General features: G+C 35.9%; 2 protein-coding genes across 3 annotated transcripts; both read right to left on the bottom strand.

Annotated features, from left to right (window-relative positions):
• Positions 1-3: 3 nt before the first annotated feature.
• Positions 4-16451, bottom strand: LOC132161488 (general transcription and DNA repair factor IIH helicase subunit XPB). The gene is made up of 15 exons (XM_059571578.1): positions 16282-16451; positions 11665-11864; positions 11338-11574; positions 11104-11153; positions 10178-10313; positions 9912-10079; positions 9563-9767; positions 8250-8564; positions 5210-5394; positions 4127-4329; positions 2968-3064; positions 1389-1506; positions 1140-1258; positions 863-1012; positions 4-485 (listed from the first exon to the last, which is right to left on the bottom strand). Exons 1-15 carry the CDS (start codon positions 16307-16309, stop codon positions 348-350), a joined length of 2349 nt encoding a protein of 782 aa, XP_059427561.1. The 5' UTR covers positions 16310-16451; the 3' UTR covers positions 4-347.
• A 3615-nt stretch (positions 16452-20066) lies between these two features.
• Positions 20067-25805, bottom strand: LOC132161487 (ribosome biogenesis protein wdr12-like). Of its 2 annotated transcripts, none has more exons than XM_059571576.1 (13): positions 25633-25805; positions 25350-25444; positions 24966-25060; positions 24220-24326; positions 24018-24133; positions 23736-23890; positions 23595-23640; positions 23395-23489; positions 23161-23305; positions 22364-22465; positions 22152-22284; positions 21994-22066; positions 20067-20838 (listed from the first exon to the last, which is right to left on the bottom strand). In XM_059571576.1, exons 1-13 carry the CDS (start codon positions 25671-25673, stop codon positions 20761-20763), a joined length of 1281 nt encoding a protein of 426 aa, XP_059427559.1. In that variant the 5' UTR covers positions 25674-25805; the 3' UTR covers positions 20067-20760. The 2 variants fall into 2 exon arrangements, with proteins under 2 accessions (XP_059427559.1, XP_059427560.1); XM_059571577.1 differs by having other exon boundaries at positions 23395-23477; positions 25633-25804.
• Positions 25806-25817: the final 12 nt, after the last annotated feature.

Raw genomic sequence — 25817 nt, 5'->3', positions numbered from 1 at the left:
ATCTTATCAGATACCAAAGTACATTTTATTTGCTAAAAGTTTACCAGTAAATTTCAAAAACAGGCTCTGTTTTGGCTTTTGCATACCGTACAAACTTCTTCCTTCAGTTTCCATTCAGTTTCTTACAACAAATTCAAAGAAATCCTTCTTGTAATTACAAACATCCTGTTTGTAATACAGAGTTTTTAATCTTTCTGAAATTACAGCAGTTTTGCTTCTTTCTCACAGTCTCTAAACTGGTCTGTCTGAGACAAGCAGCCGTGAAGTGTCTTTTATTATGATGCTGGGCGTCCCAGGAAGTGGCCTGGTCTCTCCAGATGCTGTGAATACATCAGCCGTGAGTGCGTTCACTTGCGGAAGCGTTTAAACAGAGGATGGACATTCTTGCCGGCTAAAGACTTGCCACTGCGGGACGTCTGGTATTCCATGTAGACAGTATCGTCTGCGCCAGACATGGAGCTCATAGTTCCCATACGGCGAGAAAACTATAGAAATGGTTCAAAAGTGAAAAGAAAAAAAAAACTCAATCCTTACTGACACGTTAAGCAGTTTAACAAATCATCTGGACACAAATACAGATTTAACCCAATCATAGAATGCCTGAATGCATGTCAAGAAAAGATGACAGGCCTATGGATTAAGAAATAAAAGTGTTTGGCCTGTTCTCAGCTGACCTGACCATTTGATTTTCTCACTTAGTCAATCTAAAGCTTCTGGCTTTTACCCTCCCATAATGCAGACGTTTCTTTATGGGTGACCTTTCTTTTAAATCCGAACTGTGGTTAATGATCAAGATCAAAACAGCACCTCACACCCAACAAACAAATGAGGCGGCAGAGAGGAACAAAACGAGTGGAGATACCTGTGGCTTCCCTCCCACGTCCCCCATCACCACTTCCTCTTCTGCGTCAAGATCTGATGCTGCCAGGACTTTCTGCAAGAGCTGCTGCTGTTCCTCACGAGAGGAAAACATCAAGTCTTCCTCCTCCATCCCAGCCAATTTTGTGATCACCTTAAAAGAAATGACAAGAATGAGATGTGACAGACTGAGACTCGTTATTATTACCATTCAGTTTGGGCATATTTCCAGTCAGCATCATCAAATTCAGGTCTTTGCAGTTCAAATATGATCTTGAGACCTTGAAACTGTATCCCTGGTCCACCAGGAAGCGCTGTCTCTTGGTGGAATAAGCCATTTCCTGTGTGTCCTGAGAGACGAGCGAGTAAAAGTAAGCATTGTATTCTTCCGCAACCATACCTGTGCAAAAAAGACATGACAAAAAAGACACAATCTGATAATCTGATAATTAAGAAATGTATCCAAAAATATTAAATTGCGACTCCTTCAAGGGTTGTTCGAGTCATGATGACTTCCAATAATCGGTTACCTTTCTTGGCTCGCAGCACTCTACCAAGTCTCTGAGCTTCCTGACGGCGAGAACCACCGTGAGACGAGATCTGGATTAACACGTTTGCCTCTGGCAGGTCAAATGAAGTATCTCCAACCTGACAGAAGAAGAATGGAAGAAGACATCCATTCCAATGCTCCAGTTGTCAACAAGCAAACCAGCAAAATAGGTGTGGAAAAGTCAAAATGCTTAAATCTTTAATGCGAAATCAGACAAATGGAACAAATATGAGAAAACTAGGGCCAAAACATGAGATAGACATGACTGAGTTGCATTTCAACATCTAACACACTGTAAAATACAATTTGAAGCCATTCTGTTAGTTTAGTAATATAATAATATACACTGTTAATTTCCTGGAATTAAAACATTTTATGTGCTTTAAATTGTTGTTATTTTTTATGTAGTTTAAAACAAATTTTCTTGATGTCTTATACAGGACGGAATGCTGTTTAAGCTGATATTTTATAGCAGAATAAGGCAAAGGCATTTCATGAAGATAAAAAGATGCAAATGAACCTATTTAAAAAGCAAATCAATAAATATGTTATTCTTTGGAGAAGAGGCTTTTTTAGACATCTATAATTGCATTAGTATTTAAAAAATCTAATACACTATCTCTATTACATTCCATCTTTTCTCGCCCCCACCTGAAGCCGTTCCCTATGCAGCTGCTCTTATCTTATTTGAATAGCCTGACTTTTGAGGACAATCATATCAGCACACGTGCATCATGTTTCCCATTAAATCATTTCCAAACATTTGCATTAAGGTAAAATGTAAAGTTAATGAAGTCAAGCCAGCATCCCAGCATTCCTGAAATCAGTGTCTCAATTAGACAATCATACATAGACATGAAAGTTTTGCTCCTTTGTTGATGTAAAAACAAAAAATGTTTGTGGTCCACCATTGATGTGATGTCATATTTTTCAGAAAAAAAGGCACATGTAAAATAAGTAATGGATTGTTCCATATAAATTAATACTAAAGTGTGTAATCTCTGCAGGACTGGCATCATCAAAATAAGCGATATTTACTGCTTTATTTACTTTGCCATGATTTGTGGACACAAGGGTTTAATCTTGACTACATTCAGAAATCTATTGTTTAGTCTGCTAGAATTTGTAAGATACATAGTTTTAAGACGTTTTAAACAGCAAGCAGAGTGTTTGTTTCAGGTCTTAACACATCTTGGACACATGAATGTTATTAGTATTTCTAAAGTACCTAAAATGCAGAAATGTATTTGATTTCTTGAAATATAGTATGAACAACAAGTTCTGAAGGGAATTAAAGGGTCACATCAGTGTACATCACCTCTGCTGAACTCTATTAACTTTGCATTTACAGCAACACACCAACTTCTGTCTGTGTAAAAGTAGTGTTGAGATTGGATTAAATGCTGGTTAACATTAAACAAATTCTTCATTGACATAGGTTGCAGACTTTTTCATTTGTGTAAAAGAGGCTAAGAGTAACACCTCAGAAATGAAAAGTTACAAATGAAAAATACTAATCTACATTTTCACAGGAAAGTGAGCAAAGGTAGGCCGTTTACCTTGGAGATGAAGATGGTATTGATTTTGGGATTGTGTTTAAAGTTCTGAAGGATCTGCATACGTTCTCCTTGAGATGTGGGTCCATAAATATACGGTCTGATGAGAAAAAACAAAAGAGATTGTATGTGTACATATGTATAACAAAAATCATATAAATCAACATGAGCATGTTGAAGAAAACATTTCATAAAAGGGAGTTCACACGCTTACATATTTGCTAAAATATATTACTATATTAATATAATCGAATCGTATTTTTAGCAGAATCCCATTGTATGTTATTATATATAAAAATGATATAAATAAAAATATAAAGAAACCACTAAAAGTTTGCTAACTTCACCTCACAAACTCTCAAAGTCCTACAGTGTCGCCATACAGTATGAGATTAAGAGTTTAGCCTTTCGAACAAACTTTGCACACTTTACAAGGAAAAGCCCATTAATTTGGAAAAGTTAAAGGTGATTAATAGCAAAGTAAAGCTGATTACAGGTTGCGCCAGAGCCAGACTCTAGAACACCCGGTCACAAACAAAGGTTTACACGTTTTTGTGGATCATTTGAGCTCATGCGGTGTGTTGAGCTCTTTTGTGTAAGCTGCTCACTACCAGCTTTTAGTTAGTTTATGACTTTGTTGATAATGCAAGTTTCTGAACTCCTAACATGCTTTTGAATAGCATTAAAATGAAAAAAAAAAAAATAGAGAAAGAAAAACATAAAATACAGTCCTGAAAAGACCCTGAAGGGCCCAGAAAAAAATATGTTTTTGCATAAAGAAATGGCATTTAGCAATATTGCTTAAACTTTTATAAGTCTAACATAGCATGACTTCTGGGGTGATTTCAAATCCAGCTTTTAAAACTCATGTTCTATTAACTGTAAAACTACACTACCCAAGAGAGCTCCATCAATAAGAAAAACTGCTTTTACCAAAAAAAACCTGCTGCTTGTGTGAACAGCAGATGTTATGCAATTTCTGGAACAGTCAATGTTTTATGTCTGAAAGCACCTAAACAAGTCTTTTTTCTGAATATTCCATGCTTATAAAGCAAAGCAAAGGGAAAATACTTCCGAGGTCACTGAAAAAAGTGGGAAATGACTATTGAGCTTTACAGCAAAGCGCTGGTGTATGCATATGTGTTTGAACGAGAAGGATTACTTGTTCAGGCGGATGGCGTATTCTTTCAGAGCGAAGACGTTGTCGGCAAAGACGATGATCTTGTCGTTTCTCCGCTCATGGAAGCGGATCAGGAACTGACATGCACGGAACTTGTTGGGATTCATGGTGTAGAGCAGAATTCTCTTTTTCGTCTTTATGGCCACATATTCCCGATAAAACTCAGGAGACATGGGACACCATACCTAGACGCACAGAGAGCGAGAGGGAAACGTACTGTAAGCTTAAAGCATACAAAACAACAATACACACCACTCTTTACATTTACTACAAAACCCATTGGGTTACTTCACCCCTCCAATTAGCTTGATTAGCTACATGGATTAACTCCTCAAAAGGTTACTAATCTATGAAGCTTCTATTTAATTAAAACATCTTAAAACCTATATGAAAGTTATTATATACAAGTAAACCTAATCTATAGATTTTTATATACGGTACACTAATCGGTAATACGGTACACTAATTAATCACATCCAAAATATTTTATTTACATGACATGTGATTGTACTGTGTATATTTATTATGTATAAATAAATACACACAAAAGCATGTATACATTTAAGAAAAATAGTTTTTTTATATATTAAATATATTTATAAATATTATAAAATGACATGAATATAAATACATGTAAATATTTTCAAAATATTACTGCATGTATGTGGATTTATATACACAAAATAGATATACAGAGTAAACATAGAGCCTTTTTGTAAAGATGTTGTTCAGCATACAGTGAACAATGCATGAGTCAGCAAGTGTGGTTTTCTGCTCATGTTGCTAAATGGTCTGCTGGGCTTTTTTTTAGTAAGATCAAAATACTGGAGGCAATACTGAATAAATGTACTGTATTTTCTTTGAATGCCAGGCTCCAAAGCCTCCCAACACAATGTTTCACAGTTTATTGCACCTTGTTGACCCCTGAGAAGGTTAAGACATCAACCGAAGTTCACATTATGAAATATGCACATGATGTCTTTTTTGTACTTTGGGAAGAAATGTTCGATTTCTTTCCTTTTACATAACTGTTTCCGTAAGACAACTAATATTTCAAACCCTCACCTCAGCACACTGGACTTTAGCAATGTAGCCACTGTTCTGTAGTTCCATCCAGTTCGCCTCATAGAGCTTCGGCCCAATCAGGAAGTTCAGATCGACAATCTTATCATCCTCTCTTACTAGTGTGGCAGTGAGCCCCAGTTTACAGTGAGCCTGGACTATCGTCAGAACACGACGGAACATCTTCGCTGCAATACAAACACAAAACAGTCAGGAATCTGTACCATTTTCACTTATGTTATAATGTTATTTGTGACCCCGGACCATAAAACCAGTCTTAAGTGTACATTTTTCAAAACTGAAAATTATACATAATCTGAAAGCTGAATAAATAAGCTAGGATCTGACAGTTTGGCTGAGATACAACTATTTGAAAATCTGGAATCTGAGAGTGCAAAAAAATCAAAATACTGAGAAAATCAGCTTTGAAGTTGTCTTAATGAATTCTTAGTAATGCATATTACTAATCAGAAATTCAGTTTTGATATATTTATGGTAGGAAATTTACAAAATATCTTCATGGAACATGATCTTTCCTTAATATCCTATTGAGTTTTGGCATAAAAAAAAATATATAATTTTGACCCATTCATTATTTTTTTGGCTATTGCTACAAATATACCCCAACGACTTAAGACTGGTTTTGTGCTCCAGGGTCACATTTGTGTTTATGTAACTTCTCTGTTTTCAGTAAGAGTAAAATGCTAAGCCTAAGAGACAAAATTCCACCCATTTAGAAGATATTCCTAATACAATAATTGTAATTCAAACACATTTAGAAACACATTTAATGGACGACTTGACTTTGCTAAGACAATCTGGTGCTTCCGAATTAGCTGCTGGAAGTATGTTTTGTTATTAGTTTAAGTATTTGCTATTGAATGTATAAAAGTGGAGTTTTGTGCATCACGTGTGTGTGTGTGTGTGATACAGAGAGAGAGAAAGAGAGAGAGAGATGGTCACAAAGTGGACTAAGCTGTCTTATGTCTCATCCACACTGAAACATCAGAAATGGTTAAATTCACCTTCTGCACATGTGCAAAGCCTTTAAAAGAGCTCACTGCAGATGATATACACAGAACAGACATGATACATTTTTATGCAGTTCTATTGAGAGGATTATTTTATTTACGAAAGGACCCACCATCACTGACGCGTCCAGGTTGCACACACCAGTGATTGACCGTATGTCTGATCTAAAACGCAACTGCCCTCATGTTTTGCCACAAATAGCAATTGCGAGTAAATTTTCTTTCACCTTTGCAGGACTGTGATATGAAGAGTGTACAAAGTAACACATCTGTAGCAATAGTGTGAAAGTGCATAGCACATAACGTGCACAATACCAGTCTAAACATGGATATCTATTGGTATAATATGCGTCACATGACTAAAATTGGGTCATCGTTTTCAAAAGCCTCCATTTTCACAGTCCACACTACAACGCGAAAATGCCATTTTCAAATTTATCCACTTTGTAGAGCGTTTTCAAAAAGCTCAGTTTTCCTTGACTAAAAATGCCATCTCAGTGTGGATGGAAGGCCAAAACGCAGAAAAAAAGATGCGTTTTCAAACGAAAACGTTTTAGTGTGGACAATATAATAATATTCATATAGATTACCTTTATAAAGTTTTTATGAACTTTTTGAAGTTGAAAATATTTTTAAGTGAATATCCCTTCAAGACCGCAGTAAGAAAATGTCCCATTGTTAAAATATATGCTATTCAAAATCTCAAAACAGCAGTGATGTCTTTGTAATATCTGCATACTGAATTACAATTTGACATCAGTCTTGAAATTACTGAAATTTCACAGTGGGTGGAGCTAATTAGTGTGAAATAAGGAAAAAAATAAGCGTCTGAAAAAAAATAATTTGACGACACGATTCCGCGCTTGATATTTGATCAAGGTGCCGTTATGGAGTGTGATTAGGGCTGGGATAAACGATTATTTTTTAAACGATTAATCTAGCGATTATTTTTTTCGATGCATCGATTAATCTAACGATTAATTTTTCAGGCCGATTCGATTTAGATTATCTCCCCATTAATTGACTACTAACAATTTATACATGTTGATTTACATATCTGAATGAAAAAAACATGAATTCCTTAACATTGCAATATATGTTTATTGCTCTTAAAATTACAAAATAAAAGACTGACTAAGAATGCATTACTTTGCACTTGTATAGAGATAGCATTCAATAAAACCTTGAAGCCTTGAAAACACACAGCTTACTGAAACAAGCCTACTGAACACATAAGGCCTAGCTTACTGAAAAAAAGTTCTTCTTTCAGATGAAAATAACCACAACTTGATGTCTAGCATTCAATAAAAAAGTTCACCCAAAATACTTGTTTAGAGCAATTGAAAGAATACAGTAACCAATGTAAACTTTAGCACTTTAAGCTAATACAGAGAGTGCTTTTCCCAAAAAAAAAAAAAAAAAATTAACAGTGGGAGCCAGCAGCCTGTCATGGAGAAAAAAAAATCTCCGAATGCTCCACGTGAAACTTTGGCGTTCCGCCCTTTTTTCTATCGTGTCTAATGATTTTGGTTAATATTCACGAGGGGAGGGGGGTGGGGGAAAAGAGAGAGAGAGAGAGAGAGAGCGCTCGTGTAGTTTGAAGACTGTTAGTGAAACTGCGCGTGAAACTTTGGTGTTTCGCCCTTTTTCTATCGTGTTTAATGATTTTGATTAATATGCACAAGGGAGGGAGAGAGCAAGAAGCGCTCGTGTTGTTTGAAGACTGTGAGTGCGCGTGCAGCCGGGGCTCTCTCTCGTACGCGCTCTGTCACTGTCACTCACCGATCAAATAGGCTAAGGCTTTGACAGCCGCCAAAAAAAAAGATCAATGCAGAAAAACCCCTGGATTGGTTATATAACGTTGGACAGAATGTTGATCCGGCCATCGCGTATATTCAGCGCACATAAGGTAAACGTTTTGCAAACGTATTTTAGAGAAATAAAAACAGGTCGACGAATCGATGCGCATATTTTGCGTCGACGTATTTGTGATGTTCACACACTAAACCCACCTGGGATTGTGTGCACCTCATCTAGTATAATGAGCCCCCACTCCTGACTTTTCATCCACTCCATGACCCTCTCAGCCTCCCATGAGCGTTTGGTGGTGTGGCCCAGCATAGAATAAGTACTAATGGCCACCGAGCAGCCGATGGGTTTGTCTTTAGCATCTGAAGTGAAACGGCAGATCTGGGAGTCGTCAATGGTGGACCACATCTTAAACTGAGCCTTCCACTGTTCCACTGACACAGAGGAGTTTCCCAAGACCAGACAGCGCTTACGCACTGTGCAGGCAGCAGTGACGCCCACCAGTGACTTTCCAGCACCTGTGGAACAGAAGAGTAGAATAACAAAAGACCTCAATGTAGATTCATTTCAACTGATCTCAATAAAAACATTCAAAGAGTTTCTAAAACTGAGTTGCTCTGGTAATGTAGTCTTAAATTCTTTGATCTTGTAGTACATGCATTTTTTTTAATGCTTTTTAAACTTAAACAAGTGGTTCAACTTGAATGATATTATAGGAGTTTTAAGATGAATTATAATAGCTGTACAATTTCCAGTAATTATTAAAAACAGTTAAAAATAAAGTATAAAAACTAATATTTAAAAAATAAATTAAAATTAAGGAATCAATGTAACAATTATAAATTCTAAATAATATATTAATTATAAATTGACTTACATAAAATCTGTTAAATTCATACCATTGTTAAAATGTATATTTTTTGTGTGTTTTAGCAGAGCAAGCACAATAATCCTTTTATGGTGCAGAAATGATTCACTCTACCTTCAAAGCACAAGGTCTTAAAGTAAAAAAAAAGCGTCTTTTCTTTTCATGTAACAAAATAAAGAAATTGTGCATTTCTGGAACCCAAGCATGGACAAAAAAAGCTTGAACTGTTTCAGAAAATGAATATTCATTTAAGAATGATTAAAAATACATATTCAGGTGTAACATTTTCCTACACACTTTTCTTTAGGTTTTATTTATTTTTTCATGGGGTGCAAGACAGGGTTTCTGTCATTAGTTTAAGTTGCAAGTAAAGGAAAGTACAGAGATCTTGTGTAGTCTAATTTGGAGGTAAAACTACTAAATTTCAGTAAAGTCTATATCATAATTGTTGCAATGAGGGCACTGATGGAAAATACAATGAAATGACTCATTTCATATAATTTCATTACTTTTCCCAAATATCATTATTACATTTTATAATGACATATTCCGAAGCCTTGTCTGTGTAAAGGATGCACAACACCCTACAGACCAAGACTAGGCATCAAATGCTTCTGGGAAGAAATGATTCAAACAGAGATCATTTACCACAAGGCAGGACGATGACTCCAGATCGAGCTCTGCCGTTCCCAAACATCTTCCTTAGACTCTTTTCCTGATATGGTCTCAGCACCGCGGTGGGCTTCAGGTCCATGTTGATGTCTGGGTTCACCGTGTCGTTACGGAAATCATATTCAGCCAGGAGAGGATATTCCATCTGAATGCAACGTTTCTGAAGCTCCTCTATCATTTCCTAACAAGTGTCAGCACAAATGTGAAGAAAGAGTTAGATTACAGTGCACTGAATAACCATTTAAACTAAACCAAGCCTGTCAGAGGAACACTCAAGATAAATTAACCCTAAACTCACAATGAAGCGACAGTCTCATTCACACACCTGACGGATCTCAAAAGACACTGTCTGTGTCTCTTCCTCCTCCTCCTCTTCTTTGTCCATCTGCTCGTAGTAACTGAAGATGTCCTCTGGCACCTGGTTTCCTGTGCGCTGCCCGTCTGCAGGCTGCGAGGTGGACGGACCACCACTGTCCTGCTGAGACTTTGAGATCTGGACAGGACGATGATACTAGAAATGAGCCTCAGATTTGCTCCACTGTAAGTGTTTAATGTTTCCACCTAGACAACATGTTTTGTGCTCACACTTACTGCAGATTTGCTAGAGATGGTCTCAGTGATGAGCTCGGTCTCCTCACCCTCAGCAGAACGAAGACGACAGTCCCGAATTACTGTGTCCTGTAAGAGCCTCTGAATGACATCAGGGAACGCACTCTCCACAAAGTACCTGTTCTCAACACACACACACACACACACAGACTGCACTATCAATGCCATATAATTGTTGCACTGTCTAGTTTTTATGACGTGCTCAGTACAATGTTTATACTTTTACATAGCAAGTCAAGGATGCATTCAACTGATCAAATGTGGCAGTAAAGACATCTACAATGTTACAGAAAAATATATTACAAATGAATGCTGTTTTTAACTTTTTTTTAAAAAACACAGCTTCCACAAAAACGTTCAGCAGCAAAATCCTCCACTAAGCATTTTATAAGCATCAGAGTAGTTTCGTAAAATGATTTCTGAAGGATCATATGACAATGAAGACTAAAAAGTAGCATTTAAAGAAAATATCAAAATAGAAAACGGTTACTTTTTAATTGTAATATTTCAATATTACTCTTTTACTGTATTTTTGACCAAATAACTGCAGCCTTAGTGAGCACATGACACTGTTTTAAAAAACATTTTACAAAAATCTTACTGAATGGTAGTCCACAATAAACAATTAAATTTCCCCATTAAGTGTACATTTATGTTTCTGAATCAAGTGCATGCAATCTTAAGATTCAAAGCTAATGCTTCACGTCCAAGTTCAGCTGAATCCAAAGAGTATCCCTAGCCAAACAACACCCGACTTCCTCTTATCTGCTATGCTCAAAACACCACCAGATGTAAAACATTCAATAGACCATAAGTGATATGTTCAATATACAACATGTTCATACATAACAAATTATTTAGACTTTAGTTAGAAGTAAAAAACAGGAGTCGATGTAGAACGAACTGACCTGTTGTGTTTCAGGACCAGTTTGACTTTACCGTAGCTCACTGTGCACAACTGCAGGAGAACAGAGAGTAAAAGAGTGGCTTTGATATATACAAATTGTAAAAAACAAAAATCAACAAAGAGTTGTAATGCACACTTTTTTGGAGTGAGAGTGTGTATGTGCAAGTGCATTGGTTTAAGAGTATGCAGTGGTTCGCACAATCAATTCACACAGACTTCACACACACACACACACCTTAATAAACTGCACTATGCCGTCTGGCACAGAGGTCTTGCTGAGTTTCTGCAGGTACTCTATGATGTCAGAGGTCTGCAGGCCGACGCTCACAGCGGCGTATAGAGAATAAGCCGTCAGTTTATACTCGTGCACATGGATAGGTCTGCAAACCGGCTCTGATATGGCCACCAGGAAGTCCTGAGCGTATTTATACACGGGAGAGAAAGCCTCTAGGAAGATGTGACCATCAGGAGCCTACAACAGTCAAACACATACACAATGGGATAGTGGTAGCTTCTGTTGTAAGTTTTCACTGCCTAATAAATCAAGGATCTTTAGTCTCACCACCCATAGGGGCCGGGAGGTGTGGTCATTCTTGAGAAGCATCTGTAGTCTGTAGTCTTTGGCTCCATACTCATCCAGTTTAGTGCTGGATTCATCCACCTGCTTCCCAGCAGCTGCTGGAACTGCCTCCTGAGACTCACTGCCCATCACCTCTTCATCATCCTCTTCCTCGTCATAGTAACGTTTCTTGGACTTTTTATCTAAAGTGAAAAAACAACAACCACTTAAGTGATTTTAGAAGATCTGGTTATAGTTTAAACCTTGTCTGCTCCAAAAACAGAAAATGAAGACCTCGCTGGTCAGGTGCATTCAGCAATAGTTTCAGTTAATAGCATTTAGAAACTATATCTGGATCTTCACTTGAACATAATTTTACAATGAGTGTCTATAATGTAAAAAATATACTTGAGAATAGTCTTAAGTGTGACTGTGAATGTAATGTTTTTTTGACAATTCATTTATTAAGTGAAGTTAACTGAACGTATGAATGAAGTATTTCTATGTAATTTCATAATTACTAATATTGTCATTGAAATATTAAAATACTGCTGAGTGCAGTGTCAAGCATTTACTGTAAACTTAAAATGTTATTTCTGTTGAAACTTGTCATACATTTTAATACAATTTTAATTACACATTTGCAATTGTAGTACAATTTAAAATCTTTAAATGCAATATCAAAAACGAAGTTAAAACTGTAATCAAGTACTTCACATGTGCTTTAGTATGTTAAGTACTGAATACATCAAAATAAGTGTACTTCTTCAAAGCATGACAAGAGATTATCAAAATATATTCACATACGACTTTTAATTGGACGTTTTTGCAAGGTGTACTTTCTTTACCCTTGTGAAAAGGAAGTGTGTTTAATTGTATTAAAAGTGTACTTGTTGTGTTCTTCCAATCTTAAAAGTATATTTTTTTAAAGTGCATTTGCAGATAATATCATATAGTTTAAATTAAAGGCCACTTAAGTGTACTTAAAGAGATTACACTTTAAACACAATAGGTCTTAACATACTTAAGTGCACTTTATAAAAATGCACTTTAAGATAATGTCTAATTAAGTATTACTTAAACATACATTTTACATAATTATGATTTTATTGTATTTTAAATAAGTAAACTTATTTTTATATATTTATCAATATATTAAAGCACATGTAACATCATTTATTTTAATTTAAACTTAAGTGTGTTCTCCAAAATTACATTTGTTAATGTATTTTAAATGTATTACTATTTAGACTATAATATATAGCCTACTATGTGCATTAATGCAATTAATAAAAATAAACTTCAATACACTTTCTTAATACATTGTCTATATAATATTTTCTGAAACTACCATATTTGTATGTAATAGTACCATAATTTTCATCTGTGTACAGAATACTTTCAATATCATTATGTTGTTCTAAGTCACTTAAACACATTTAAGTGCATTAATTGCAAGCAAAAGTTTAACGAATCTAAACCAAATTAATTTGGATTCAAATAGCCTACATTTGGTTTCTAATATAGGCTAAACTGCACTGTAAAAATGACTTTTAGTTAGGTGAATGAGTCTCACCAACGAATTAGAACAACTTGAACTTGAGTAGAAAATGGAAAGCTTGAAATAAATAATATGTAACCAGGCAGAGTCTCTTTTGTTTAATATGCATGCGTCAAAATATTACATCATGACGGCGCACTACTTCACCAGTTTTTGAAAAATGCGTTTTCTTTATCCTTAATTTAGTCTTGCCATTCATGTGGCTTCCACCATAACGCGGCAGTTCTTGCTATATGAACTCAGGAGGTTGAATTAATGGCATAATTTATCTCTGACTGCATTCTGATATCGGAATGTGATCGCGTGAGTGGACTGAAAAAATTGGCGCAACTGAACAAAATTCAGAGATCTGATCTTGTAATATTTAATTTATATAATCGATATTATAACCACCAGTAATATTCAATATATCAGCCACCTCTAGAAATAAAGCTGTTTTTTCTTTTTCTTTTTGCATTTGAAGAGCGAGATGTTCCATTACTGCTTGTGTTTGTAATGTAATATGTTTGTACTTATCTGGAGTTATTCATTTTTGCAGGATCAGTACAGTTTTGTTACAGTGTGGAGACACAGACCAGTACTGAAGAGGTAGATTTTAATAAATTGTTGACCAGTCAGCTCACCCTGATCACACACATTTTCTGTGCCAGCCGTGGTACATACAGGAACATCCTTCATGAAGATGTGTGAGAGAAGCTTGCAAGGCAAGATGAAATTTATTTTTTATATAAGAAAAACGAAAAGAGCTATTTATATATTTTTGGTAGTTGGTAGAGTTATGGTTGATTTCCTGTAAAGTAGGAATAATGAATGTTTGTAAAAATGTCATCTATTTTTAAAGCCCAGTGTCAATGAAGATGGTGTGATCAGGAATTCTGCTGTTTATGGGAAATCTGAAAGAACATCTCCCAGCATTCTAGCACCCTGTTGCACTGATGATTGAGGTAACGTTAATTCAGCTCTTAGGTGATGCAGATGAAGTCAAAAAAAAATTTTTTATTCTACCTTTATACACATTGAACTGCTTAAATTATTAAAATTTTGCTGATACTGCAAGTTGTATGTAAACTTTAGAATGCAACTGTGTCTATTGCTTTCACTCAACTGAACCATTTTTAATGGTTTTCCACTTCTTTTTCACAAGGGGAGTATTTTCTTTTTTTAATATAAAAAAAATGGGATATGTATCTATTTTTTGGTAATTGTTATGTTTTATTCGCTGTAAAGTAGGAATAATAAATGTTTGTAAAAATGTTATCTATTTTTAAAGCCCAGTGTCAGTGAAGATGGTGTGATCAGGAATTCTGCTGTTTATGGGAAATCTGAAAGAACATCTCCCAGCATTCTAGCACCCTGTTGCACTGATGATTGAGGTAATGTTTATTCAGCTCTTAGGTGATGCAGATGTAGTCAAAAGTTTACACACACCTTGCAGAATATACTGCTTCATCAGAGTAGTAATTGTATTTTTTTTAATTATTTTACCTCTCTACCCTCTTACTGCTTAAATTATTAACATTTTGCTGATACTGCAAGGTGTATATAAACTTTAGACTGCAACTGTGTCTATTGCTTTCACTCAACTGAACCATTTATAATGGCTGGATATGTTTTATAACAATTGTTCTTCTTTCTTTCCTCAAGGAATTTTTTTGGACTTCCCTGCCTCTTTGGATCATTTTTCTGTTCACACAGACTGTGGAGAGATGGTGTGCAGCTTCATGACATGTGAAGTTTACTTCCAATTTTCCTTGACATGCCTTAGAAAAAAACATTACTGGTGTGCATCTTGAGACAAAACAAAGACACTGGTATTTTTAAAGATCAGTCAGTGAAAGTTTCTATCAGTTGAAACCGCTCAGAATTACATTTTAGTCTTGGGCTGGTCTTAAGCCTTATATGTGAAACCAGGGGTACAAGTAACCCACTTTGGTAATGTTTTACAATAAGGTCTCATTTGTTGTACATGGATAGGTAATTTTTCTTTCTTTTTTTTATTAAATGTGTGTCGTTTGTGTGTTAGTAATCCTATATGTTATGGCGACCAAATAACTCCACAAGTATCATAATACCCGTCAATTTTGACCTTGGACATTTTTAGGTCCCCAATGAGGAAACCAGTTTACACATCTTACAGAATGATGTTTTCCATAATGGTGAAATTATTATTGTCCTCCAGACTCTTTCTAATAAGTGAGTTAAAATGTTGTAACTGTATAGTGTTGGGTTTTTCTTGTGCATTAACAAAAAGCATTTTTGTGTATTTGTTTTAGAGATTGATTTGTCAATAAATGTAAAGGGTTTACCATTTTGTGTTTTTGCTTTGAGTGTAACTAGGTTATTAAGAGGTTATCATTATTATTATTTAATAAACTAAATTTCAACTTTTTCATTGCCAGAGATATATGACATTGAAGTATATTTTAGTTCACATTAATTGCTTATTCAGAGGTTATTAAGTCCCACTTAAGTGGTTCAAAAAAATCACTCAAAAGTTCAACCTACTGCATTTAATATAACTTTAAAATGTGATACATTTGAAATTAAGTACAAATACAATGTACTTAAGCGGCGAAAATAACATTTAATTTGCATTTATGTGTGTTCTTTTAAATTATATTATTTCCGCAATAAGTACACTTTATAAAAGTATACTTAAGTGCACTTTTTTTTCACAAGGGTAAGCACCCTTAAGTGACATTTTATTTCATTACAACTCTATTATCTGCAAGTATGTTCTTTATTTGTGTATATATAACGTTACACACAATACACTTTTTTAATATATTCGCTTTTTAAGTACACTACAAGTGCAATATAAGTAGTGTCTGTCAAAAGCTGAACACTCCTGATTTAGGAGTGTTTAGATTGTATATCATAGTGTTTATATGACATATTACATTTGAACAGTAATAAGCTCATGGTTATCTTTAAACCATCACGTCTTTGTAATGGTTTCTGCTGCATTAGGTAAACATGGTAGATAACAGCAGATCTTGCATGGTCCATCAAACTTTGATTAAATCTTGTTTATTTCTAAAGCATGGCACCCATCTTACCTCGATCACTCTTATCTTTCTTCCCCATGGTGTCAGCCCTAAAAACACTCTCGTGTTGTAAATTCAGTGGTGGTTTTAACACATTTTAATATAGAATGCAGGATTGATTAGAATGTTGCTGCTGCAGCGGCCATGTCTTCCAGCACGCTCTTTCTCTACGGATAAACCGGTTGAGAAATGTAAACCAACCCAGAACTCTAGCGCCACCTGCAGACTGGACGGTCTTAAATAACGGTCAAACAACAACTGAAGGGGAGGCTGCAGTTTCAGGACCATAGACATCGTATATATGATGTCTATGTTGCGTGATTTTTTCCCCCAAACCAGTTGAGCGCAAACCACGCCCCCTACGCGAAAACCCCACCCCTCAGCCATGACTCACGTCTCTAGGTCGATTTCATTGGTCAACTCTATCACGGTGCTTATTGCTACACTGCGTTGAAACAAACGAACAAATTTTAATATAATCATAGATATATGGATATAATATCCAAAACAAAAATAAAAGGGTGTACAAAATAAAAAAATAGTGAATTTATGTCTATGTTCAGGACCGCAACTCTTTGACCGCAGCTTTAGGACCCTAGTTTTTTTTGTGACAGCGCCACCTACCGTACTGGATCAACACTAATTAAAGATGGACGACGTGGACGGCAATCAGACGGTGAGTACCGATATTTAATTAAGTTTTATTTTATAACGTTTAAACGGTGCGAAGTTTAGGCTACATATTGAGAACTGCCAACTATGAATTAATAATTAATTCCCACCAAATTAAGAATTTGTGAGCTAGTTTTATTAATTACTACGACGTTAATTCGTGGCCATGATTTCATAAATCCTTGTTGAGTTTTAATGACGAAGTATTATAAGTGAATCTAGCCTGCACATTAATTAAACGTATCAGATGGCAAGATGTTTTGTCATTGTTTTGCAATGATGAATGAGGCGTTTGGCAATTTTAATAGCTTGTTACAATTTGGCCTCATCTGCAGGTCTACTCCACATACAGTCCATTGTTATCGTGTTAGTTTCTGTCATGTTCGGCATGGCCAATATGAAGTGTTTTTATGGATTTGGTTAGGCTAATTGTAGGACAGATGATTAAAAAAGGCACTAGGGATATTTTCATGATATCAAAATATTCTAACAAGTAGGCTCTCTCTTTTTCAAGATACATATAACAATCCAAAAAGGGAGATCCCTGCCCGAATTGAAGAGATGCACCACATGCTGCAAGGACTTTAACTCTTCATATATATATATATATATATATATATATATATATATATATAAATATATATATATATATATATATATATATATATATATATATATATATATATACCAGTTGAATATGTTAAACAAATGTTTCTTATTTATCTCTCTGTCTCTCGCTCTCTCTTTCTCTAGAGTTGAAGCCTACAGCCATTTTATCCATGCAGCAACTGATGGAAAAGGGGTTCACTTTGGTGCTGTTGTGATGTTGTCGCAAAAATGACACATACATATATATATATATATAAATAAATAAACATTCTTGAATCATTCTTGTGTCTTACTTGCCTCTCAACAACTTTTAAAATATCGGCTGTAATTTAGTGACTCCATACGCTGATTCCAACTTTAACTTACCTGATAATGAGCTAATTCACTTTAAGGAGGTTAATCAATATACTGTATAATTCAAGAGACTAAGACTTTTAAGGTTCTTCATTTTTTACAGTTGTTTTAAAATTGATATACATCAATTTTACAAAATTGATATTTCATTTATATTTTGTGTAAATTCATGTTTAAATTTAAAATTGTGACTCAAAGCACACTTAGTAATTAACCTCTACTGCATTTTGAATCAAAAATCACATTTAAAAACAAATACTACTGAGATTAGTATATTGATGCTATATACAAAGTAACGTGACTGCAAACTACAGTCGTGGCAGAAAGTTTTGAGAATTACATAAATATTAGTTTTCAAAAAGTTTGCTGCTAAACTGCTTTTAGATCTTTGTTTCAGTTGTTTCTGTGATGTACTGAAATATAATTACAAGCACTTCATACGTTTCAAAGGCTTTTATCGACAATTACATGACATTTATGCAAAGAGTCAGTATTTGCATTTCATTTTGCATTGTATTCTTTTTCAGGACCTCTGCAATTCGACTGGGCATGCTCTCAATCAACTTCTGGGCCAAATCCTGACTGATAGCAACCCATTCTTTCATAATCACTTCTTGGAGTTTGTCAGAATTAGTGGGTTTTTGTTTGTCCACCCGCCTCTTGAGGATCGACCACAAGTTCTCAATGGGATTAAGATCTGGGGAGTTTCCAGGCCATGGACCCAAAATTTCAACATTCTGGTCCCCGAGCAACTTAGTTATCACTTTTGCCTTATGGCACGGTGCTCCATCGTGCTGGAAAATGCATTGTTCTTCACCAAACTGTTGTTGGATTGTTGGAAGAAGTTGCTGTTGGAGGGTGTTTTGGTACCATTCTTTATCCATGGCTGTGTTTTGGGGCAGAATTGTGAGTGAGCCCACTCCCTTGGATGAGAAGCAACCTCACACATGAATGGTGTCAGGATGCTTTACTGTTGGCATGACACAGGACTGATGGTAGCGCTCACCTTTTCTTCTCCGGACAAGCCTTTTTCCAGATGCCCCAAACAATCGGAAAGGGGCTTCATCGGAGAATATGACTTTGCCCCAGTCCTCAGCAGTCCATTCACTATACTTTCTGCAGAAGATCAATCTGTCCCTGATGTTTTTTTTGGAGAGAAGTGGCTTCTTTGCTGCCCTTCTTGACACCAGGCCATCTTCCAAAAGTCTTGGCCTCACTGTGCGTGCAGATGCGCTCACACCTGCCTGCTGCCATTCCTGAGCAAGCTCTACACTGGTGGCACTCCGATCCCGCAGCTGAATCCTCTTTAGGAGACGATCCTGGCACTTGCTGGACTTTCTTGGACGCCCTGAAGCCTTCTTTACAAGAATTGAACCTCTTTCCTTGAAGTTCTTGATGATTTACAATTCAAATATTATGCTAATTAACAGTGAGTGTAGTTTCAGACATTACAGTGCTTCACTCGCACTGACTCTTATTCTGCCTGAAAGAATGAAAAGACCGAGCTGAAGGTGGAGCGATTCGACCAATCAGATGAAAGCAGCGTTTCAGCTCCGCCCACAAGTGCGAATGAAATATTAAAGCCATAAACCGAAATGATCAAAACGTACATGGACCAACTGTATGTCCATGTTCTCTCACTTGAATCCTCTTCTTGAGATTTGAGTCTCTTGACCTTCTGCAAGCCCCGCCTTGTTCACGCAGTGATTGACATGGCGCGAGGGGGCGGACATGTGATCGGCTCGGAATGCATTTTCAATGTGCACATTGAATTTTGCTACATTCATTGCGGGACATTGAATGAAAATGCAATCGTGTCTTGACTGTGAGTGTTAATGCATTTAAGAAAAATAGCATTTAAATGATAATTTTGCCAGTTTTTGCTTGAACATGTTATACATATCTAATCATTTCTGTAATACATTTTCATTTTGCAACTTATAAAGCTTTCAAATTAGTATTCATTTTACATATTAAAACTGGTGTATGAAATGGCAAATGAAAATTATGTAATTTAATTTTCATTTTCATTTTGCACCAAACATTGCACAAATGTTTTGGAAAATGTAAATGTAAATACAGAAATGCATTGTCATTTTACATATTGCATCCCAAATTGAATATTGCAACCCATATGCTTCCATAATAAAACACATTCTCCATTTGAACTGCAATATAGAATTTATTTCACTTCAATACAGTCCCGAGATCAACATTATCTGGAACAGTATTTAAAGAAAGGACGTAGTGCGTGAAAAAACAAACAAAATATATAATTTCAAATTCAAAAAATATTAAAACTACAGAACACATGTAACACAACTAACCAACAATTGAACAAATTTCACTTTTAAGATTTGTTATGAAAAGGCAGCAGAGTAAAAACGGACACATGACTGGTTTCAGACGCTGTACTGAGCATTAAACACTGAATATCACTGTGAACAAAAACATGTGCCTTACTCATAAAACACGAGCAGAACTTACTGATTTGTGTAAATCATTGGTAAACCCGTTATGTAAATTGTCCCAGTGAATGAGGTTGGATGAGACAATTAAGCCTAATTTACGGAATAGAAACTCAAATTAGAGCAAATGATTCTTGAAACCATTCATCCACATGTAAAGCACTCCTATGAACTGAATGTGACAATGTACATAAGAATAGCTTTACACATGATTTGCACAGAAATTTGTTCATGAACTATGTGTTTGTCTCTGGTAAGGCTTGGTTGTATGTTTTTAGCTGCTTTAGAGAGTAAAAGTTGTTGTTGGTTATAAAGTGAAAGTTGATGCTGCTTATGTTCCCATGACGTCTCCAAAGTAAAATGACAACTGGCACCAGAGAAGACTGTTCTATGCTCCTGCATCCGAGACGCATGCTGAGTATCTGTATGTGTAGAGTTTGTTATCTGCTCCTCCACTCAAAATCAGCTAGAAATGAAAGCAGACAGAGAAAAGAAATTGTGATAAATCCACAAAAGTTAAAGACCCAAGGAAATGGTTCGACATACAGTTTTCTTTACAGTGTTGTTGATGGATTTTGTATTGAAACAGGAATTAGGTACAGGACAAATCCTTACAGACTAATGGTTCTCATCCTTTTTGACTCTCTTTCTCCAAGGCAATATTTAATACCCTCATATCTAAGCTGACAAGTACCTCTGGTTGTAATAAAAACAAATAAACTCAAAAATATGATGTAAATTCAATATTAAGTGTTATTAACATTTTAATTAAGATCATGTTAAAACAAGTCAATTGTAAACAATTTTCTGACTTACTGGGAATTTGTTGAGGACACTGGTTGAGAACCACTGCCTTGTACTATGGCTAATTTAACACTTTCAAAATAACATATTCTGGGCATTTTACCATAAACAATTGTTAGGTGTGCAAACCAACACACTGAGCACATTGATGGCCTCAAAGTTAACAGATGTAAACCAAAACAGGATGAATGAGAATTCAGTGATTTGTGTGTTCAGACCAATGCATAAAAAATAGCAGTTGTGTTGAATGAACAAATCCACTCTCTTGACATTAGGTGCCACTTAAAAATGCAGAAATACAGTGGTTACCCGAATTACTATGGTACATGGAGCAGTGCTGTGCAACTTTCTGTAATCTAACCAACTTGTGATGTGTGAACATCATTTCATGTGTTGAAATGTGAATGGTTGTGTCAGTCTAGAAGAATTACCAGCAATTCATTTAAAAAATAAACTTGTTAACTCATGTTAAAACATGTATCAGTATACTAAATCATGCTAGAAACATTATAGCAACCTGCTAAACCATACAAGCAGTCTTAAGTCATGCTACCAGTGTGATAAATCATGCTATACAACAAGCTACTTATGACATAAAACATGCTAGCAGTGTGTTAAATCATGCTATCATGCCATCTTTTTAAAATTTTGGAAGTATTTCAAACTTTAAGGTTTTCCCAAGCCAACATCAAAGTTTGTCTACAATTAAAATGTCTATTGTACATGGTATTAATTTTGATGTGAACAACCCATTTGATTTCTTGGCGTATTTAACACTGCTAATAAAACAGATAAATATTTGAATGGTTTGTCATACCCCGTTCTCTGTCCAGTCAACGCACATTACTTTGTCTTCATGGGCAGCAAGATCATACAGTGGAGCTTTACAGCTGTAAAGAAGAAACCAGGACTGTTAGGAACAGACATGTGGGAACAGGATGGTGCTGGGTTTTAATGTATCTGTGAGTCGCACACCTCCTTGTGTCCCACAGTTTGACCACATTATCTAGAGATCCGGACACCAGCTGATGCTCGTGAGATGGAGACCACCTGACCGCCGTCACCCAACCGTTATGGGATGTTAGAGACATGAGAACTAGAGAGCCGTCTGGACGAAATGAGAGATATGAGCAATGACAATAACTTAGTATGAAAGGGCATCATTATATGGGATCTCTGACAGTAACCTTTAGATCTTAGGTCCCACAGACGCACATGTCTGTCGGTGCTGCCCGAGACCAGACGGCGACACAGTGGAGAGTATGAGATACAGCTGAAAACCTTATTGCCTGTCTGCAATGCAAGAACATCGGTCTGTAAACCCCACAATCTTTAAAGGTAATGTGTGTATATTTTTCATTTCTTAAAATAAATTCTTCTGACCCAACTTAATATGCTAGACGAACAGTAAGCAGAAAACACTGTGATCAGCCCAACAGATCAACAGTGGCCAAACCAATGATGTGCGATTAAGATAACTATTAAGGAACTTTCCATTTGTCTGTCAAATTTCAGAAACAAGTCTGAAAACAGTCATCATTTTATGCTTGGTGACACTAGTGGTGCAAAAGCTACACACTTCGCTTGTCCAGAGCCCCCACCCATCACGATAACTATAATAATTATTACAAAAAGAAATATAATAATTAGTAGTAGTAATAGTAGTAGTAGTAGTAATATTATTATTTATAAGTAAAAAGAAAATGGAAAAAAGTTACAATATGCATAAACTGTTGTTTATAAATAATTTCTGCAATACATGTAACCTTTAACAACTCATTTATAAATTATTTAGAAGTAGTATTATTTATAGTTAGTTTATAAATAACATTTTATTATGCTCTTCTGTCCACATCTGTGACACAATGCAGACACTAGAGAACTGAAAAAAATATTATAATATTTTCTTAGAGGGAAAAAAATGAAATCACTTTCAAACAAAAACAAAAGGATCTAATATATTTCTACGGTGAACTGGTGTCACTCGCTATTGTATTCTTCTGTCCACCAGTCTCTGCATCCCACAGACGGATGGTGTGATCCCATGATGCACTGCACAGTTCCTCAGCGTCCATCCAGAGCACAGAGGACACTGCTTCATTATGACCAGAGAAAGTCATGAGGGGAGTCTAGAGCAGAATAACATGAATTTATAAGACTGCGGAGTGTTAATTAATAACAAGAGTCCTTGTTTCAAGAACATGCATTAGATACCAACCCGCGTGAGCCCCATCTGCTCGGTTTTCTGTTTTTTGCATGGCCGGTTGGGTTCCTCGATCTCATCCTCTTCCTCTGCTGGCACTGAGGACAACACTAACACAAGTCGGCTTTTTTTCATTGCTTTCTTTTTTTGAAGGTGGATGTTTATCTTGTCTTTCTGAATGAAACATCTCATTGAATGTTCTAAAGAAAACATACCTGCTGACCATATCTTAAGCATTTTGTCCCATGAGCCACTGCAAAACTGAAGAGAAAACAAAACATGAGACATACGTACAGTTTTTCTAGCAAACTAAATGTATGATGGTGTTTTTGGTTAACATTAGCAAACACACAAACCTTCGTCCTTGTGGGGTCGACAGCAATGGTGTCTACACTTCCCATGTGTCCACGGCAACAGTGTCGGGCCTTCACTTTGTTCCGTTCGGAATTCCACTCCCACAACATGATTGTTTGATCCAGAGATGCAGTCAGGAGCAGAGAGCTCAGACCATCTAGAAGCCACAGAACCATCAAACAGGAAATTTCAGAAACCTCGCTCAGGCTTCATTAGCTCTCAGATTAACACTCATCAGATTCATACAAATTACATTAGGCATCTCATACGGAAAAGATTCTGACCTCTCTTCACCCAGGCTACATCCTTCACGACATCAGTGTGTCCAGCCACAGTCACCACTGCCTTCCCTTCCATAGACCAAATTCGTGCAGTCTTATCAAAAGAGCCTGTGAGGATCCTGGGATTCGGGCAGGAGAGAGAATTTTATATATCAGCCACAAAACTGTCCAAGCAAATTGAGTTTAGTTTTGCATTGAAACGCACCATTCAGAATCTGCCTCCACCGAGCTGATCCAGTCATCATGCATGATACTCTCCTCTGGCTGCGGCGCTGTGAACTTCTCAACATATTCTATTTCCACCACTTCTTCCTGTAAACACACACATGCAAAACACATCAGCATTTAACCAAACTGCAAATATATTTTTGCAAATTAAAAAGATTGAGCAGAATAACCATTAAACACAGCTTGATTAGAGTTAAACAATTACACCAATTCATATGGATTACTTTTACAGAGCCCCCACCCCCTTTCTTTTTTTTTTAGATGTAATACATTTTAAAGTGTTGTTTATTCCTGTTATGGCAGTGATTACTTCAGTCTTCAGTGTCACATTATGAGACAGAGATCATTCTAATATACCTATCTGATGTTCAAGGAATATTTCTTTTATAATTAACAACATTGAAAACAGTAGTCCTGCTTATTATTTTAATATGTTTTTACATATTTTATTTTTTAGGATTTTTTACAATTCAAAGAAACGTTTGTTCGGAAACAGAAATATTTTATAAAAAAAAATGTTGAGACAATATTCAAACTAAATTTTAATTTGAGTTCCAAACATAAACAGATGTCTAACAGATTTGAACAACAAGAGGGTGAGTAAATGATGATATGATTTAAATTATTGGTTTAACTAATTCCAATATGTTACCGTCAATCAATCTGATTGGAGCTTGTAATTGTTGTGTGCATAATATGATGTGTGCTGGCGTATTGCCATACCGTTGAGATGTTCTCTGTCTCCATGTGATTGGCCAGTGAAGAGCGGAGAAACTGACCTTGAACCAGGAAATCAAACTCAACATGTTTGTGTCCATCTGTAAAAATACAAGAGTGACGGGAATTTAATTCAATGACAAACAGAAGGAAAGTATAGCCTATATGTCTATTGGCCATGGTCATTTCATTGAGGAAATAAGAAAATCAAAAGACTTAAGGTAGGATATTTCTGAATCCTTAAAACAATTGTGAGAATCTTATTATTAGATTCTAAGTTGCACAATGTTTTGAGAATAATTTTCAGTAAGTGTTATGGTAGGCAAGTATGCTGCAACAGAACAAGGTGAAAACACGTGATCAAAAAGAATGAATGGTAAACAAACTGACTATTCTTGGCTTCCAGCAGTTTGTTGATGACAGCACTGAGGTCTGCCACCTCCGAGACAGCAGGGATGGAGAAAAGAACATCATCTATTAGATACCTACAGAGAAGAAGAGCATGAGGAGAACATCTTACATCTACTACAAACACAGCCTACATCTGCTTATTTTAAGTAATTAGTAAATACCCACACCATTTTGAGTACAGCTTATAAAGAAACGATTTTCACTATATAAAAACTATGAACACTACTAAGCAAAATCAGCTGGATATCTCATATATACTCACTTTTTGTTTTCGGTGAAGAACCGGGCCTGTACCTGCGACATTTTATCTTATTATACTGTAACTATTATGAAAACACATCTGATTACTGGCGCACTTCACTCTGTATGGAGAAACTTTGGCACCATGTGTTTCCCAATGAGTGCGAGTGAAGACATGACAGTCGATCACAGAGCACTCGATGGTCG

Source organism: Carassius carassius, chromosome 17, assembly GCF_963082965.1.
Source record: "Carassius carassius chromosome 17, fCarCar2.1, whole genome shotgun sequence".
Lineage (NCBI taxonomy): Eukaryota > Metazoa > Chordata > Actinopteri > Cypriniformes > Cyprinidae > Carassius > Carassius carassius.
The sequence above is the reverse complement of the archived record's forward strand: the minus strand, read 5'-3'. Positions and strand labels throughout refer to the sequence as shown.

Bases quoted from the DNA above. Each gene is read 5' to 3' on its own strand.
- LOC132161488 (XM_059571578.1), bottom strand. From the start codon at position 16,309: ATGGGGAAGAAAGATAAGAGTGATCGAG. The intron at 10,314-11,103 runs GTCAGTTCGTTC...TGTTGAGAACAG, and splicing joins CTGGTCCTGAAACACAACAG to GTACTTTGTGGAGAGTGCGT. The intron at 3,065-4,126 runs GTAATCCTTCTC...TTTTCTCATCAG, and splicing joins TACGCCATCCGCCTGAACAA to ACCGTATATTTATGGACCCA.
- LOC132161487 (XM_059571576.1), bottom strand. From the start codon at position 25,673: ATGTCGCAGGTACAGGCCCGGTTCTTCACCGAAAACAAAAA. The intron at 23,306-23,394 runs GTTGGTATCTAA...ATTCTGCTCTAG, and splicing joins AGCAGATGGGGCTCACGCGG to ACTCCCCTCATGACTTTCTC. The intron at 22,067-22,151 runs GTGTGCGACTCA...TCTTCTTTACAG, and splicing joins AAACTGTGGGACACAAGGAG to CTGTAAAGCTCCACTGTATG.